The sequence below is a fragment of the Girardinichthys multiradiatus genome, chromosome 10 (genome assembly GCF_021462225.1).
Source record: "Girardinichthys multiradiatus isolate DD_20200921_A chromosome 10, DD_fGirMul_XY1, whole genome shotgun sequence".
In the NCBI taxonomy this organism is placed as follows: Eukaryota; Metazoa; Chordata; class Actinopteri; order Cyprinodontiformes; family Goodeidae; genus Girardinichthys; species Girardinichthys multiradiatus.
Window position 1 is genome coordinate 9,046,979 of NC_061803.1, and position 14,955 is coordinate 9,061,933.

Genomic DNA, 14,955 nt, shown 5'->3' on the forward strand with positions numbered 1-14,955 from the left:
AGACTGAGGCGCGAGATGGCACGAAGGCAAGTAAATTGCACCAACAAAACAAAAAAAGAGGGAAGTCATGCTTCAACAAAGTGGGAGGTGGTCTGTCCCTCTCTCTTGCTGGTTATTCCACGCTTTTTCCAGAGAGAAAGGATAAAAAAAAATGCCATGGATTCCAGTGAATGCCAGTGAGACTCAAGCGAGCTATTCATCCTGCCAGTTGATTTAGACATGCCTCGCTACACACCAATCAGCCCCAGCCCCGGCCTCGCCAGCCAGCCAGCCACTCACTCACTCGTCTGCCACTCTAACGCAAGATGGAGACAGCGCCAAAAAGTTCCAATTAAAAAAATCAGTTTCTGAGGTCTGCGCAGAAAGAAAAATAGGAGAGCAAATAAAAAAAAAAAAAAAGGAATGCTGGCTTTTTTCGATGGCGTAGGAGAAAACACAACAAAAGCTGCCAAAATCCCGTGCACAAGCCTCATACTTAGGAGCCGTTTCTGTCCACACAAACTAAACAAGCAAGAGGAGTGTGTATGGATGCTATGGAGAAACAAGAGCATGCCGCAGATAAAAGTGTGCGCCGATACGACATCATCGCCTGGCTGTCCTTTAATGAGCCTGAGAGGAGGAAGTGCAGCGTCCACGGAATCACGCCGCCGTCTCTCTCTTTTTGTATTCAAACCTCACGAGCAGCTGTCAAGCAGCCGGTCTGGCCGTGCTGTTTATCTCACTCCAGGAGGATGTTAACAAGACAAATGAATGAATAAAATACACAAATAATGTGTTTAGGTAATGTTAATAATGCATGAAATGTAAGCTGCTTTGCGTCAGTTGTGCTGCATTCAGGTTTCCTTTTCCGAGTTTGGTGACAGGCTTGTTTATTCTTTTCCAGGTGGCGTATTTCCAAGGTGATGTGCGGCCGATGCTGCCCGTCTCCGGGACATTTCGCTGATAAGGAGAGTAAAAAAAAAAAAAAGAGCTTTGACAAATTTAGGCTTTTTTCAGCTTTTATACTGTCACTGCTGAGCCATTCATCTGAAAGCTCCAGTATGATCCTCCTTTTCATCAGCCAAGCTTTTCCTTCATGACTGAACGGTTCCTTTGCAATACAGTGCCTTCACTCCATTTGAACTTCTAGCCACATTACATCCACACACTTCAGGGTATTTTATTTAGATTTCACGTATTCAGGCCCTTTACTCATTTACCATTACGTAAAATCCAGTCCAACCTTCAAACGTCAACTAATTTATAACTACAGCTGTTCTGTGAAGGCCTCAGATGTTTCTTAGAGGTCACTGATGATCAAACAGCATCATCAAGACCAAAGAACACAGCAAACAGGTCTGGGATGAAGTTGTGAAGAAGTTCAAACCAAATCACAGCTGTGTGATTTCTGGAAAACATGTAATGTCAACATGGCTGCCTAATATCACATTGATGCTTTGATTAACCTATTTTCTCTCTTTAAATATATTACTTGGATGCAGAATTTGTAGTAAATATAATATCCTGACAACTGCAATTAAATATATTTTGCAGCTCTACTGCAGCTTACCAGGATATGGGTTTCCACCTAAACTGACAAGTTGTTCAAGGAGAGCATTAATCTGAAAAGCAGCCAAGAGGCCTTTGCTACCTCTGGAGAAGCAGCACAGATCCACAGCTCAGTTGGAAGAATCTGTTGACAAGACAACTATTAGCTTTGCACTCTAAAGGAAGAAATCCCATTAGAGGCAGCAAAGGACTTTTTGACAGAGGTGGGGGTTCACCTTCTAGCGAGACGATAACCTTAAACATACAACCAGAGCTACAACGGAAAGGCTTAGATCAAAACATAATCACATGTCAAAATGGTCCAGTCAAAGTCTAGACCTAACTCCAATTTAGAATCTGTGGCAAGACTTAAAAATTGATGTTAACAGATTATTTTGTAAAGCCTTGTGTTAACAAAAAGCTGGGTTACAAATAATACTCCAGCATGTGTACACCTGTATTGGTATGTAAGAAAAGTCAAAGAGTCCTAAACTTCGAGGATGGTTATAAAAAACTACACAAAACAGGAGGAGGAGAAATTTGCTCCAAGAAACTGTCTGGGTTAGAGAAAAGGCATCAGATCAAATTCCTTCCCTGGACCAAGACTTGAAATAAGAAACGGGGCCTAGCACTCTTGACTGCAAAGACAAGAAAGACAGAGAAGGAAAAAAAATACAACAATGGCACGATCATCAAAAAACAGACAGAGCAATCCAAGAACATTTCAGAAAGGTCTTCAGTGATACTGAAGAAAGAAGCAAAATCAAATAAATTGGAGGGCTACGGTCATTCAAGTTGTCCAGACAAACCAAAAAACATTATTCAGAATACATAAGGATGCTTCTTAACGACTCAGAAAGCAGATCCCCATGTTTACCCCCACAAACTCCAAAGAAAAGCCCATCTCCTGTCATAAGGCAGGTGGGGACAGAAAACCAGAATTCAAGGCAGCTTTAGTGCTCTCTGGAATCATTCAGCGTTCCCCTCCCTTCCCCGTTCTGTCCACAGAGCAGAAATTTGACTGCGACGATGTATCCATCCATAACAGTAAATTGTCCTTTGGGGAATTTTGGCGGGGCTCCGTGTTCTCCCTCCCATCTTTTTACCGTGCTGTAGTCCCAGCATGCTCTTCCAGTTCCAAATAGCTGTCTCCGTCACTCTTAATCACAGGCAGTATGCAAAAAACAGACGGTTTTTCAAAGCTATCCTGGGATTGCTCCGCGATCTGTCAGAGGTATCCATGAGGAAGCGAAAGAACTGGGCTGTAACTTATTTGGTCTGGGCTTAAAAATGCTTTTAAGTTACTTTTCAAATATCTTAGTGCATGGGAAAGGTTGGTCTTAATCAATTTTAGGGTTTTGGCAAATAGTATCATTTCCAAATTCCATACTTTTCCAAACTCAAATTTTAAGGAGGTCTATGATGAAGGGAAGGAAGGAAGACAGGGAAGACAGACAGACAGACAGACAGACAGACAGACAGACAGACAGACAGACAGACAGACAGACAGACAGACAGACAGACAGACAGACAGACAGACAGACAGACAGACAGACAGGTGTATAACACTTCTTCATTCCTAGTCTGGTTTAATGGATTTCAGAAAAGTCCAGCACTCTTTATTTGTGGTTAAGGATGCACTCTTTAACAACACAGATCTTTACTTTAAACAAATTTCAAGCCCTTTTTTGAATCAATAAAGCATACTGATTTCATGCATTTAAAGCCCGAAACATGCTCCGCAGCAAGAAACTACCTAAAACTCTTCAAGCGCAGCTGAAAAATCAGTTCCTGTTCTCAAGAGTTCCTTTCCAAACTTCCTGGGAAAGAAAAGCCATATTTTTTTCTGTTGAGTAACAGGGAGGGTTTGTCACTCTAAGAGAGGAATACAGTGCTCGGTTCAACAAATAGCAGGATTTTAAATTTGCTCAGCAGCAGAGTTAAAACTAACTTTCTGCTACAATCTCCTCCTTCTCCTTCTACGTAATCCCACTCCTCTTTGAGGTTCAAACTTCACCCCCTTACATGCTACAGCTGGGGAAAAAGAAAAAAATAAGGTCAAGGATCATCTTACTCAATATACTCTAACCTCCCTCCCTTCCTAGCCTTCAATTCGACCCTCCCTCTCTCCCTCACTCAAAACTTCATTCCATTACTGCAGCTATTTCTCTCCCGCCCTTTCCCGTGCCCTCGGCCCAGTGCTAATTGGTAAATCTGTTGAACCATGCCATACCCAACAATGAGACACCTGGAGCTCTGTCAAAACAAGTTCCCCTGCGCAAACGGCCTCCAGTGTTAATACAGCAGCGTGCAGAGCTGCAGAGTCTGTTGTCACCCTGCAGAATGCAGATCAAGCAGTCTGGGGGAATTTGTCAAAGATGAGCGCACTCAGCCAGTCAACGGGGAGTGGTTCATTACAAATAAAGATTAATCATCAGTACTGCATCTGATTCCTGATCCTGGTTCTTTGTGCAAGGCAGCAATTATAAAAAATTTACTTAGACCAATGTTTTTTTAAGCCTCCACAGGTCAGTTCTCTTTGTTAAAAGGGAAACGTCACCGTCTCGCTTCACCCTGACAAGCCGTCATCCAAGACTCGAGTCACACCTTAGGCTCAAGGACGCTACGTCCACACCAGTGCAGACAAAGGTGTGTTTGTAAGACACATGTGCACACAGATGCCGAAAGACAGACTGGCACACCCAAAGTTGATCCTGCCAGACCTTGTCAAACAAGTTTTAGCAGAGACAGGGGGAGGGAACTGAGGAATCAAGTTGACTCGAGTAAAAAGAAGATTTTCTTCCGACTATCAAACATGATTTACCATCTTTCTTACTCATTTTTCATTTATTTAGGACAACAAAGGCCCCAGCAGAGTGTGCATAATCAACAAGCAATTGATTAGTCAAACAATTCAAGTAGGCCCTCCAGAAGGCCATGGTCGCCTCAGAGGAGATTAAGCCTTCTCTCCTCTGGGTTTTCGTAATGCCCAGCCTATTTCTGGCTTCACAGTGCCTGACTGAGGCGAATCCAAACAACGCTTACTGAAGTCCCTCAGCATGTCAGCTCGGCGGCAGTAAAAACAACAACTAACCTTAGCTTCGGGCTCCACTTTCTCATTACTTTGAGGGTTTTTAAATAGGTGCAGGAAAAGGGAATTAGAGACGGACATTTAGTGTCGAACATGATTATCTCGGCTCTAAATCTTTCACCAGTAGATGTGAACACTTTACTGTTTACTGCAGCTCTGCATAAAGAAAATCCTGTTAGCCTTTTTGTGTGAGGATAGAGGACTGTAATGAACGCAGCTGCACAGGAAAGTGCAAACACAACAGAAATATGTCATACAAGATTTTACAGTACGTTTTGGCCTATAAAAAAAAAGAATGTTAATAAGAAACTGTTAAGACATGATAGACAAGGCAAAGACAAATACAGTGCCTTTTCCCCAAGCTATCACATTACAACCACAAACTTCAATGTATTTAATTGGGATTTTATGTGATGGACCAACACAAGCTGGTACATAATTGCCAAGTGCAGAGAAAACGATACATGTTTAACAGTTTTTTATAAAACTGTACAATGTATTTGTAGACTTTGTAGAACCGCCTTTCACTGCCATAACAAATGCGAGTCTTTTGGGTTAGGGTTCTACCAGCACATTCTTCCTTGTAAATGAGCTCAAGTTCAGTCAGCTTGGATAGAGAGAGTCTGGCAACAGACTGGACTTTGAGTGGGCCATTCTATATTCTTTGATCTAAAACATTTGATTGTAGCTCTGGCTGTACGTTTAGTTTCGTCCTGCTAGAAAGCGCACCTCCGATGGAGTTTCAAGTCTGTTGCAGCCTCCAGCACATTTTCTACTAGGATCACCCTGTATTAAGATCTATCCATTTTCCAAACAGCTTGACAACTTTAACCAGCTTCCCTGCTGAAGAACCCCATCCCAGCAGCATGTTGCTGCCACCACTTTGTTTCACAATGGGGACGGTGAGTTTCAGGGTGATGTGCTGTGTTAGTTTTCTGACCAGTCTTCTTCCACGTCCATGTCTGCCATGTCATGTGACAGGGGGCTTGTGGCATAGTGCCAACAGCACGTTTTCTAACTTTCGCTCAGAAATAGCTTTATTCTTACCACTCCACCATAAGGGCCAGGTTTGTGTGTCTCTGCAATAGGTTTATCTCTGATAAACCTAAACCCTGCTCGTCCTGTCAGTTTAGGTGGCAAGCCATTTCTTGGGGTGCCTGCCTGCTGAGTTAGGTGTTTAAAGGGATATGGCTTTAAGACCGAACCCTTCTCCACAACCTGATCCGTAAACCTGTCTGCTGTGTTTCTTAGTTTTCATACTAATGTTCTTTGACAAAACCTCCAAGGCCGCCACAGAACTGCTAGTTTCATACTTAGATCAAATTACATACAGCTGAACTCTATTACTATTTAATTTGGGCCAAATGTTTGCACTGGGATTTATTTTGAGGTATCAAAGTGAAGGGGGAGAACAAAAATGAGAAACTCATGGATCCTCCCTCGTCCTTCCGGTTAACAATGATGCACTTTTTTTTGGTCTATAAAAAACCCAATAAAATACAATGAGTGGTTGTAACATGACAAAATCTGGAAATGTCCAAGGGGTATGAATACTTTTAAGAGGCACTATACAGAAGTCAAAGCCAAATAAAGCAGTAAAATAGCTAAACAGTTTGTCTAATAAAAGAAAATATGAATTATCAACACCATTGATCTTAACTGATTTCATATAATAAGAAATTGCAGACATTCAGAAGCCTGTAAGCAGCAAATCAGCAGCAATAAATGATTATAATACTGATCATCACGATTTAAGATTTTTCATTTATTACTTTTGTTATTTTAAATAATCAACAAATAATCAGATGGTAATTTAGTGTAGAATCAATCAAATGAAAAAAAATAATAATAATTTAAAATAAATTAAAAATAAATAAAAAATAAAATAATTTTTGGAATTCAAAGGTCTCTCACCAAATGAAATTGGTGAAGGCTCAGATCTGACTGTCCGGGGAATTCCCAGCAGAAGGGCCCCTGAAAGGCAAAGATGGACGTTCCCAAGTCACACAATTATATCAGCTCTCCATCTTTCCTTTTTATCTTCTCTCTCTCACACAAACACACACACACACACACACACACACACACACACGCACACACACACACACACACACACACACACACACACAATCTCAGCAGACCAGGTTTTATGCAAAAAGAAACATGTTCGCATTGGAAAAAAAAGCTGCATCCCCTGGCTGTTTTACTAATTTAAACTACCACCTCATCCATGCTGGCTCAGCTGTCTCCCGGGTGCACAATCGGCTCCTATATAACTAATCTTACACAGGAAAACAGGAGTGTGCTGGCTCTGAACTGGTTTTACAGTTGCTTGGTTGTTAAAACAATGTTTCACACTGGTTAAACATTTCACCTCCTCAGCGTGAACGGGGATGATTCTGGCACAATACAAGCTATAATGTTAAAGCACCTTTAATCCCAATTATGTGATGAAGCATACTGACTTTTCACACTCCTGAAGCAGAACATGCATGAAAAAAATATACACAATTCAATTTAGTAGGGGACAATCTGAGCTTCAAATATCCTGTAACTAAAAGCAAAAGATGAAATTAGATTTCAACCAAACGGCAGAAGACAGAAAAGGAGAAGAAGAAGGAATAGATTTAAAACAAAAGGAAGGATACACTAGTCAAAGTCAAAGAACATGCAAAGGGAAGCAATAGGGCTTTTTTAGTTTACTGAAGGGCTCTGGTACCTTAAAGCTACTGTGCACTCAGATCACTGGGTTTTACCTGTACTTGCGTTGACCCTCGGGACAGCTAGATAGCTCCTCATAAAAGCTAGTCAGTAAACACTGGTTTACTGGTGCAGCGCACACGCAAGCTTCCAGATACAAATATCCATTATCCCGTTAAAGTGCATGTCTAACGCAGAGTCACCCCCCTAGCAGGGGTAACTGCGGTTCATGGGCGTCATTTAACAGCCAGATGCCACAACAAGAAGGAAGAGTAACAATAAAACCACAATTGCCCACACAAATGAACATGTTCACATTGGAAAGAAGCGGCAACCGCTGGCGGTTTTAATCATTTAAACTACCACCTCATCCGTGCTGGTTTAGCTGTCTCCAAGGTGTGCGATCGGCTCCTTTATAGCTAATTTTACATGGGCAAACCTGTGTTGATGGGTCATTCGGGTCATTACATAGAATGACTTACTGCTATTATCTCAGAGAAAGGCGGTCTTCAAACCGTGGAGTCAGGGAGACTTAAAATACATGCATGCCACACTTTTCAGTTTTTTTATTTGTAAACAATGTCAAAAAGCATCCTTTTCCTTCCACTTCACAATAACGTGATCCTTTGCGTTGGTCTATCACATAAAATACCCCAAGGTTAGTGGCTGTGAAAAATTTCAAGGGGTACAAAAACTTTTGCAAAAGTATTTTCTAAAACGCAGACTGTTGAGCATTTTTAAAATATTCTAAGATTCTCTTCAAAGTTCAGGGAGCACAAAAACAAAAAGAATCTGTTGTTGTGGGATTGCTGCAAAGTGAGTAAAACACTGAGCGGATTGTCTGTGGGAACGAGCCGCCATCCAGACTACTGGACAGATACAATGACTGAGGTGCTCTCATTCTCATTGTCACAGTTCCCAGGGCTGACGCCACGTCTCGTCGAGCTCGGACGCTGGCCCAGGCCGCTGACGCGAGCGTGACAAGCACCCAAACCCTGAGGAGGCAATAACGGCAATGCTGCTCGATAAAGATGAAATGTTAAATAAAATACGCGTGTAAAACAAAAAAAACAAAAAACTGTATCATTACGTAATTTTGCATGCTAAAAGTATTTATAGCTCAGACAACAGTAAATAAAAGCGTGGGATATATCTTATGTAGCAGAGGATGGATAGAGGGATGCATGCAGAAACAGAAGACAAGGAGGGGGGGAAGCAGGATGCAGGAAAGAACAGCTCAAGATCAGCATAAGTTAGGGAAAGAGAAAGCCTCTAAGGTAAAGACAGCGGAGTAGGGACAGTGCGTGGGTGGTGCCTGTTGACCATGGGGGTCGCTCATTAACAACAGGGAAGGATGGGCCTCCCAGAGTCCCTTGCAATTGTCTGGACAGCCCAGGTGTATGCGTATTCAGACCACAGGAAGCCCCCCTTTTATCCCCCACTACTAAAGGATGGACAGGGAAGTGGTCCCCGAAGGTGAATGTGATCCTGCCTTTTCTTCCTCCTAATACCGAACTAGGGTTGGAGTTCTTTGACCCGCTACAGGAATCCACAGTCATTGTAACGGGTCTATTCTAAGTGCTTAGCCGAGGCGCTGCTCTGTTTTTCAGGCGTCCCTCCAGCATACATTCCTCAGAAAAACAGGTTAGGCTGAATGGGAATAAAATAAGCATGTACAGAGGTTGTAAAGGCTCAGGTGGGAGGTCCTGCACGCTGTAAAAAGTAACGAATTCCATCACTTCCTCCATACTAATTACGATACACTTCGAGCAAGCACCTTCCCTCTCTCTTCATCCCTCCAAAGCCTACAATTCACTACCTCTGACACACACACACGCAGTGACACACAAAGTAAGGTGCAGTTGGGAAATGGTTAACACTCCAGCCGCCCCCTGCTGCCAGTGAAAGCCCACAAAACAATGGAGACATTGTTTGGCCAGGGCTAGACTCTAGACTCCAGGGCTGTGTGTGTGTGTGTGTGTGTGTGTGCACCGATGTGAGAAATCGGTGTGTACGCTCTTTAAACGTGGATATTTTTCCTCTTTTAGCCTAAGATAAGAATTTATTTTGCTTAACTTGCTTTTATACCTCTTTGCGAAAGCAACACAAGATCTAAAAATTAAAACCAACTTTGATCACATGACTCTGAGACAAGAGGGTTTAACGCTCCCCCATCACACGGCGTCATGACATCACCGGCACAAGCCTGGACTCCTGCTGCGGCCTCCGCTGTGTTATTGTTGATAATATCAATATGCACAGCTCAAGTCTGCAGATTTACTACACAGTCGGATTCAGCCTGTTGTCTCTCTGAGTTCATGCAGTACAGTCCCCGCAAAAGTATTCACACCCCACAGACTTTAATGTATTTTATTGGGATTTCATATAATAGGTTTATTTTACCTTTACTCCAAAACCTAGAAATAAATTCCAGCGAAAGCAATTATCCACTAGCATTTAATTTAACCTCAGCATGAATCCAGCTGTTTTGTGAAGGCCTTAGAGGTTTGTTAGAGAACATTAATGAACAAACAGCATCATGAAGACCAAGGAGCACAGGAGACAGGTTCGGGGATAAAGTTGTGGAGCAAGTTTTAAAACTGGGACACATTATGGAAACGAGATCCTAAACTTTGATCATCTCAGAGATCTCTGCTTAGACTAGGGATGCACCGAAATAAAAATTTGGGCCGATAAAGATATCTGATATTTCTACTACTGTTATGGCCAATAAACCGATATTTGCCGATATTTTATAAATTGTATACATTTCCCTACCCTTTCAACACCGTCAAAATAAAAAGACCGCACCTCTGACATTACTTTTCTGCTTCAGTTAAACACTCCACAATCCAGTGCTGTATCACTATCAATGTCACATGCCTAAACAAATACCACATGGCCAACAAACTACCCCCCAACTCCAGAAACACACACACAAAAGGCAAAAAATGAACATAAACATCAGTTATTAATACTGACCGAGTATTACTTATGGGAGCGCTATATTAAAAAATAACATCGGCCAATTCCCACGTTAATGCCGATATATCATACAGGTACTTCTCAAAATATTAGCATGTTGTGATAAAGTTCATTATTTTCCATAATGTCATGATGAAAATGTAACATTCATATATTTTAGATTCATTGCACACTAACTGAAATATTTCAGGTCTTTTATTGTCTTAATACGGATGATTGTGGCATACAGCTCATGAAAACCCAAAATTCCTATCTCACAAAATTAGCATATTTCATCCGACCAATAAAAGAAAAGTGTTTTTAATACAAAAAAACGTCAACCTTCAAATAATCATGTACAGTTATGCACTCAATACTTGGTCGGGAATCCTTTTGCAGAAATGACTGCTTCAATGCGGTGTGGCATGGAAGCAATCAGCCTGTGGCACTGCTGAGGTCTTATGGAGGCCCAGGATGCTTCGATAGCGGCCTTTAGCTCATCCAGAGTGTTGGGTCTTGAGTCTCTCAACGTTCTCTTCACAATATCCCACAGATTCTCTATGGGGTTCAGGTCAGGAGAGTTGGCAGGCCAATTGAGCACAGTGATACCATGGTCAGTAAACCATTTACCAGTGGTTTTGGCACTGTGAGCAGGTGCCAGGTCGTGCTGAAAAATTAAATCTTCATCTCCATAAAGCTTTTCAGCAGATGGAAGCATGAAGTGCTCCAAAATCTCCTGATAGCTAGCTGCATTGACCCTGCCCTTGATAAAACACAGTGGACCAACACCAGCAGCTGACACGGCACCCCAGACCATCACTGACTGTGGGTACTTGACACTGGACTTCTGGCATTTTGGCATTTCCTTCTCCCCAGTCTTCCTCCAGACTCTGGCATCTTGATTTCCGAATGACATGCAGAATTTGCTTTCATCCGAAAAAAGTACTTTGGACCACTGAGCAACAGTCCAGTGCTGTTTCTTTGTAGCCCAGGTCAGGCGCTTCTGCCGCTGTTTCTGGTTCAAAAGTGGCTTGACCTGGGGAATGCAGCACCTGTAGCCCATTTCCTGCACACGCCTGTGCATGGTGGCTCTGGATGTTTCTACTCCAGACTCAGTCCACTGCTTCCGCAGGTCCCCCAAGGTCTGGAATTGGCCCTTCTCCACAATCTTCCTCAGGGTCCGGTCACCTCTTCTCGTTGTGCAGCGTTTTCTGCCACACTTTTTCCTTCCCACAGACTTCCCACTGAGGTGCCTTGATACAGCACTCTGGGAACAGCCTATTCATTCAGAAATTTCTTTCTGTGTCTTACCCTCTTGCTTGAGGGTGTCAATAGTGGCCTTCTGGACAGCAGTCAGGTCGGCAGTCTTACCCATGATTGGGGTTTTGAGTGATGAACCAGGCTGGGAGTTTTAAAGGCCTCAGGAATCTTTTGCAGGTGTTTAGAGTTAACTCGTTGATTCAGATGATTAGGTTCATAGCTCGTTTAGAGACCCTTTTAATGATATGCTAATTTTGTGAGATAGGAATTTTGGGTTTTCATGAGCTGTATGCCAAAATCATCCGTATTAAGACAATAAAAGACCTGAAATATTTCAGTTAGTGTGCAATGAATCTAAAATATATGAATGTTAAATTTTCATCATGACATTATGGAAAATAATGGACTTTATCACAATATGCTAATATTTTGAGAAGGACCTGTAGTTCAAAGCATCTTTTAAAAATTTGGAGCGCACGGCAGACCTTCCACCTTAACTAACAGGCAGAGCAAGGACAGTATTAATCAGAGAAGCAGCCAAGAGACCCATGGTAACTCTGGGGGAGCTGCAGAGATCCACAGAGATGCTCAGTAAGCAGATCTGTAGGATAACTATCATTTTTGCATTCAACAAATCCCACAGTTGAAAATGGTGGTGGCAGCAGCGTGCTGTGGGGATGATTTCCTTTTGCAAATACAGGCAAGCTGGCACTACATTGAATACAAATGTATGCCACACTTTTCAGATTTCACCTTGTGGATTGTGTGTTCAGTGCTTGTTTTCCAAAAAGAACCAAACCTGTGAGGCCATTAAAGAACAGCTGCATTTAAAGTGAGATTAAATTAAACACATTTAGTCCAAATCAAATCAAATGCATTGAAGTTTTTGGTTGTCATGAGAGAAAGTGTGAAAAACATTAAGGGTTATGAATACTTTTGCACACTTTGCTTTGGACAAAACATAAAAGATCGAGGCAGTTTTCAAAGAACAGTTTATGGGTGCAGTGTCATGTCAACACATGAAAAAATATTTTGCATTCTCGATCTTTCCCCTCAGGACCTGCGTGACACACAAAAATAGTTCTGCAGGCTCACCCTCAAAAACTGCACATCAATAGGTAGATAAAACATTGAATCACTTTCAGCCAATGGTACAAAAGTTCACCAGCGGCAGGTCTTAAGGCTGCCTGTGGGGTGGTCGCACACTTCAAAAAGGATCCGGTTCGGCCACCTCCGAGGTGCACGGCAAGCCGGGGCATCCAGTGTGCCCTCAGGGAGAATGGCCACGATGAGGTCACTTCCTCTTCTCTCAGCTGATTCGCCATTATTCCCAAAACTGAGCTTCCCAGACTGAAATGAATGCATTTAACTCCCTATTTATTCCTCTATCCAAGCCCCTCATCTACAGCCATGCATATCTTTACTTCAATCTGGGGCTGCGTAATGTTGTTTCAACTGTCTTATCATCACCAGTGCAGCCTGTTCATGCTTCAGGCAGACAGTGGTCAAAGTATCTGAATGATTCTTTGCATTTGCAAAGAAAAAGGAGCTACTGTTAGCGGTCAAATTTGCCAATAAGCATCATGCACCCGAACTGTGAGGCTTTTGGTTTTTTTTTGACCGACTGAGTGACACCTGCAGGATACTACGTGAGGTTGTCATTACGAATCACATGGAGCTCTACTGCAGCTAATCTTTCCTTTTCTATATGTACGACAGCATGCATGATGCAAACGAGGGAAACAATGAACCCCATCTCCCATCTCAGCCAGAGGTGGAAGCTGGAGCAGCTCAGGAGGAGCATCCAACAATACGAGCATCATTTCACATTCAGTTTCATCACTCCACCTATACAGCGATGCTGCAATGCCTATGATCTTAACCAGCCTGTGTATCAAACACATCACAAAGAAGTGGGTAACAGGAGCACAGACATTACAATAGTTTTTCTTCTATTGACCAGTGTCATTACTTATCATTGTATGTGTTTCACTACTTTTGATTTGGGTTTTTTTTCTGCTTGGTTCTAAGGCCTGAACATTAGAAGAAAGGGAGAAATATAAAGAAAAACGTCTCATAAATGTTTCAGATGCCAATTTAACATCAAACAGTTTTTCCTTCCCCTCAACTTTCCATTAATATGCTTGGATATAGCACTCTGAAAAGTTAACTTCCTTAACGACCTTTTGTGGCTTGCCGTGCTTGTTGAGGTTGTAAATGACTATCTGCTTGACAGCTGTTAGGTCAGCAGTCTTCCTCAAGATTTTATAGACCTGAACATTTCTGCATTATTTGTTTGTTTCAAAACTACCACCTATATTAAAAGAACCTTTTCTCTCTCATGAGTTATAGTCCTTAGCATAAAAAAAAATGTATCTGAATCAGCAGGTCAGACCTGAAAGAAAACCAGAAATTGGTATCGGCCAGGTGATGGGTGCATCTCCAGAAAATACCATGAAGCAGTGCTATTTTCCCTCGATGCTGTCATACGGTGAAGATCTCGCCCCAGCCCATGCCTACTTCACCTTCCAGTGTTTCATGCTTGGCTAATTCCCCAGAGTTGTAGAACAACTTTCTGCACATATCTGTATGCATTATAATTATGGTTCCCGTCAGCAAAAACAGCTAGCCAATTAAGTTTTTGAAAGGGGAATGAGTATAAAATGAAAACATCACAAATAATAGTCAGAGCAATAAAATGCCGTTGTTCCGAAAGAGCGGGGGTGTAATATATATACAGGGAGGTATTTACAACCATATGAGTCATAGCAGGAAAAAACCTGAAGGACTTACATTTACCTGCAGCATTTGCTGCACATTTCTGGTTTAATGACATCATGTGAGCTGGGACTTTTTTTCTGAACATTTCCTGAAATAACAAGGTTAAAAAGCCCCCCAAACTCTTTGGTATAAAAACACCAGCGACAAAGCAGAGAAAGATAATTAGAGCATCAGCTGGCCTTCTTTTTTTCCCCCTCAAATAACAGTCATCGCTAGCTTTCACTTTTGACAACATTTTTGTTTCAAGTAAGCACCGTTCCCTATTTTAAGACTTGTTTCCTTAAATAGCAGGCGAAATACCAACAGAGGCCTCGCTTTGCCAGCGTTTCGAGAAGGAATTTATAACAGACCATAAAAGAGGCTGTAATGATCAAATGTCAAATGTGACTAAGAGGGGACAGCATGTTTCAATAGCGTAGTCTCCGAGATAAAAAGCACCACATCCTCTTGCGTGAGCTCCAGAGTCGCAACGACAAATTAACCGCGCCACTCTACAGGATGCTGGACGAAAAAGGGGGACGTTTTATCCCCGGGGGGCTGTTTTGATGAGTTCAGTGCTGTCCAAATGTTCATTTTATCAAAAAAAAAAAAACAGGGAAAACATGTTGACATAAAACTTTAACACAACAGCA

General features: G+C 42.1%; 1 protein-coding gene across 30 annotated transcripts in view; it reads right to left on the bottom strand.

Annotated features, from left to right (window-relative positions):
- tcf7l2 (transcription factor 7 like 2) overlaps window positions 1-14,955 on the bottom strand; it is a 104,135-nt gene that overhangs the window by 53,730 nt on the left and 35,450 nt on the right. For 18 of the 30 annotated variants that reach the window (XM_047376388.1, XM_047376384.1, XM_047376391.1 and 15 more), the window contains exon 5: window positions 6,533-6,592. The exons of the other annotated variants lie outside the window; for them this stretch is intronic. In XM_047376388.1, the coding sequence (XP_047232344.1) occupies window positions 6,533-6,592 (60 nt within the window). The remainder of the gene's footprint in view (window positions 1-6,532; window positions 6,593-14,955) is intronic. 30 annotated transcript variants of the gene reach the window in all.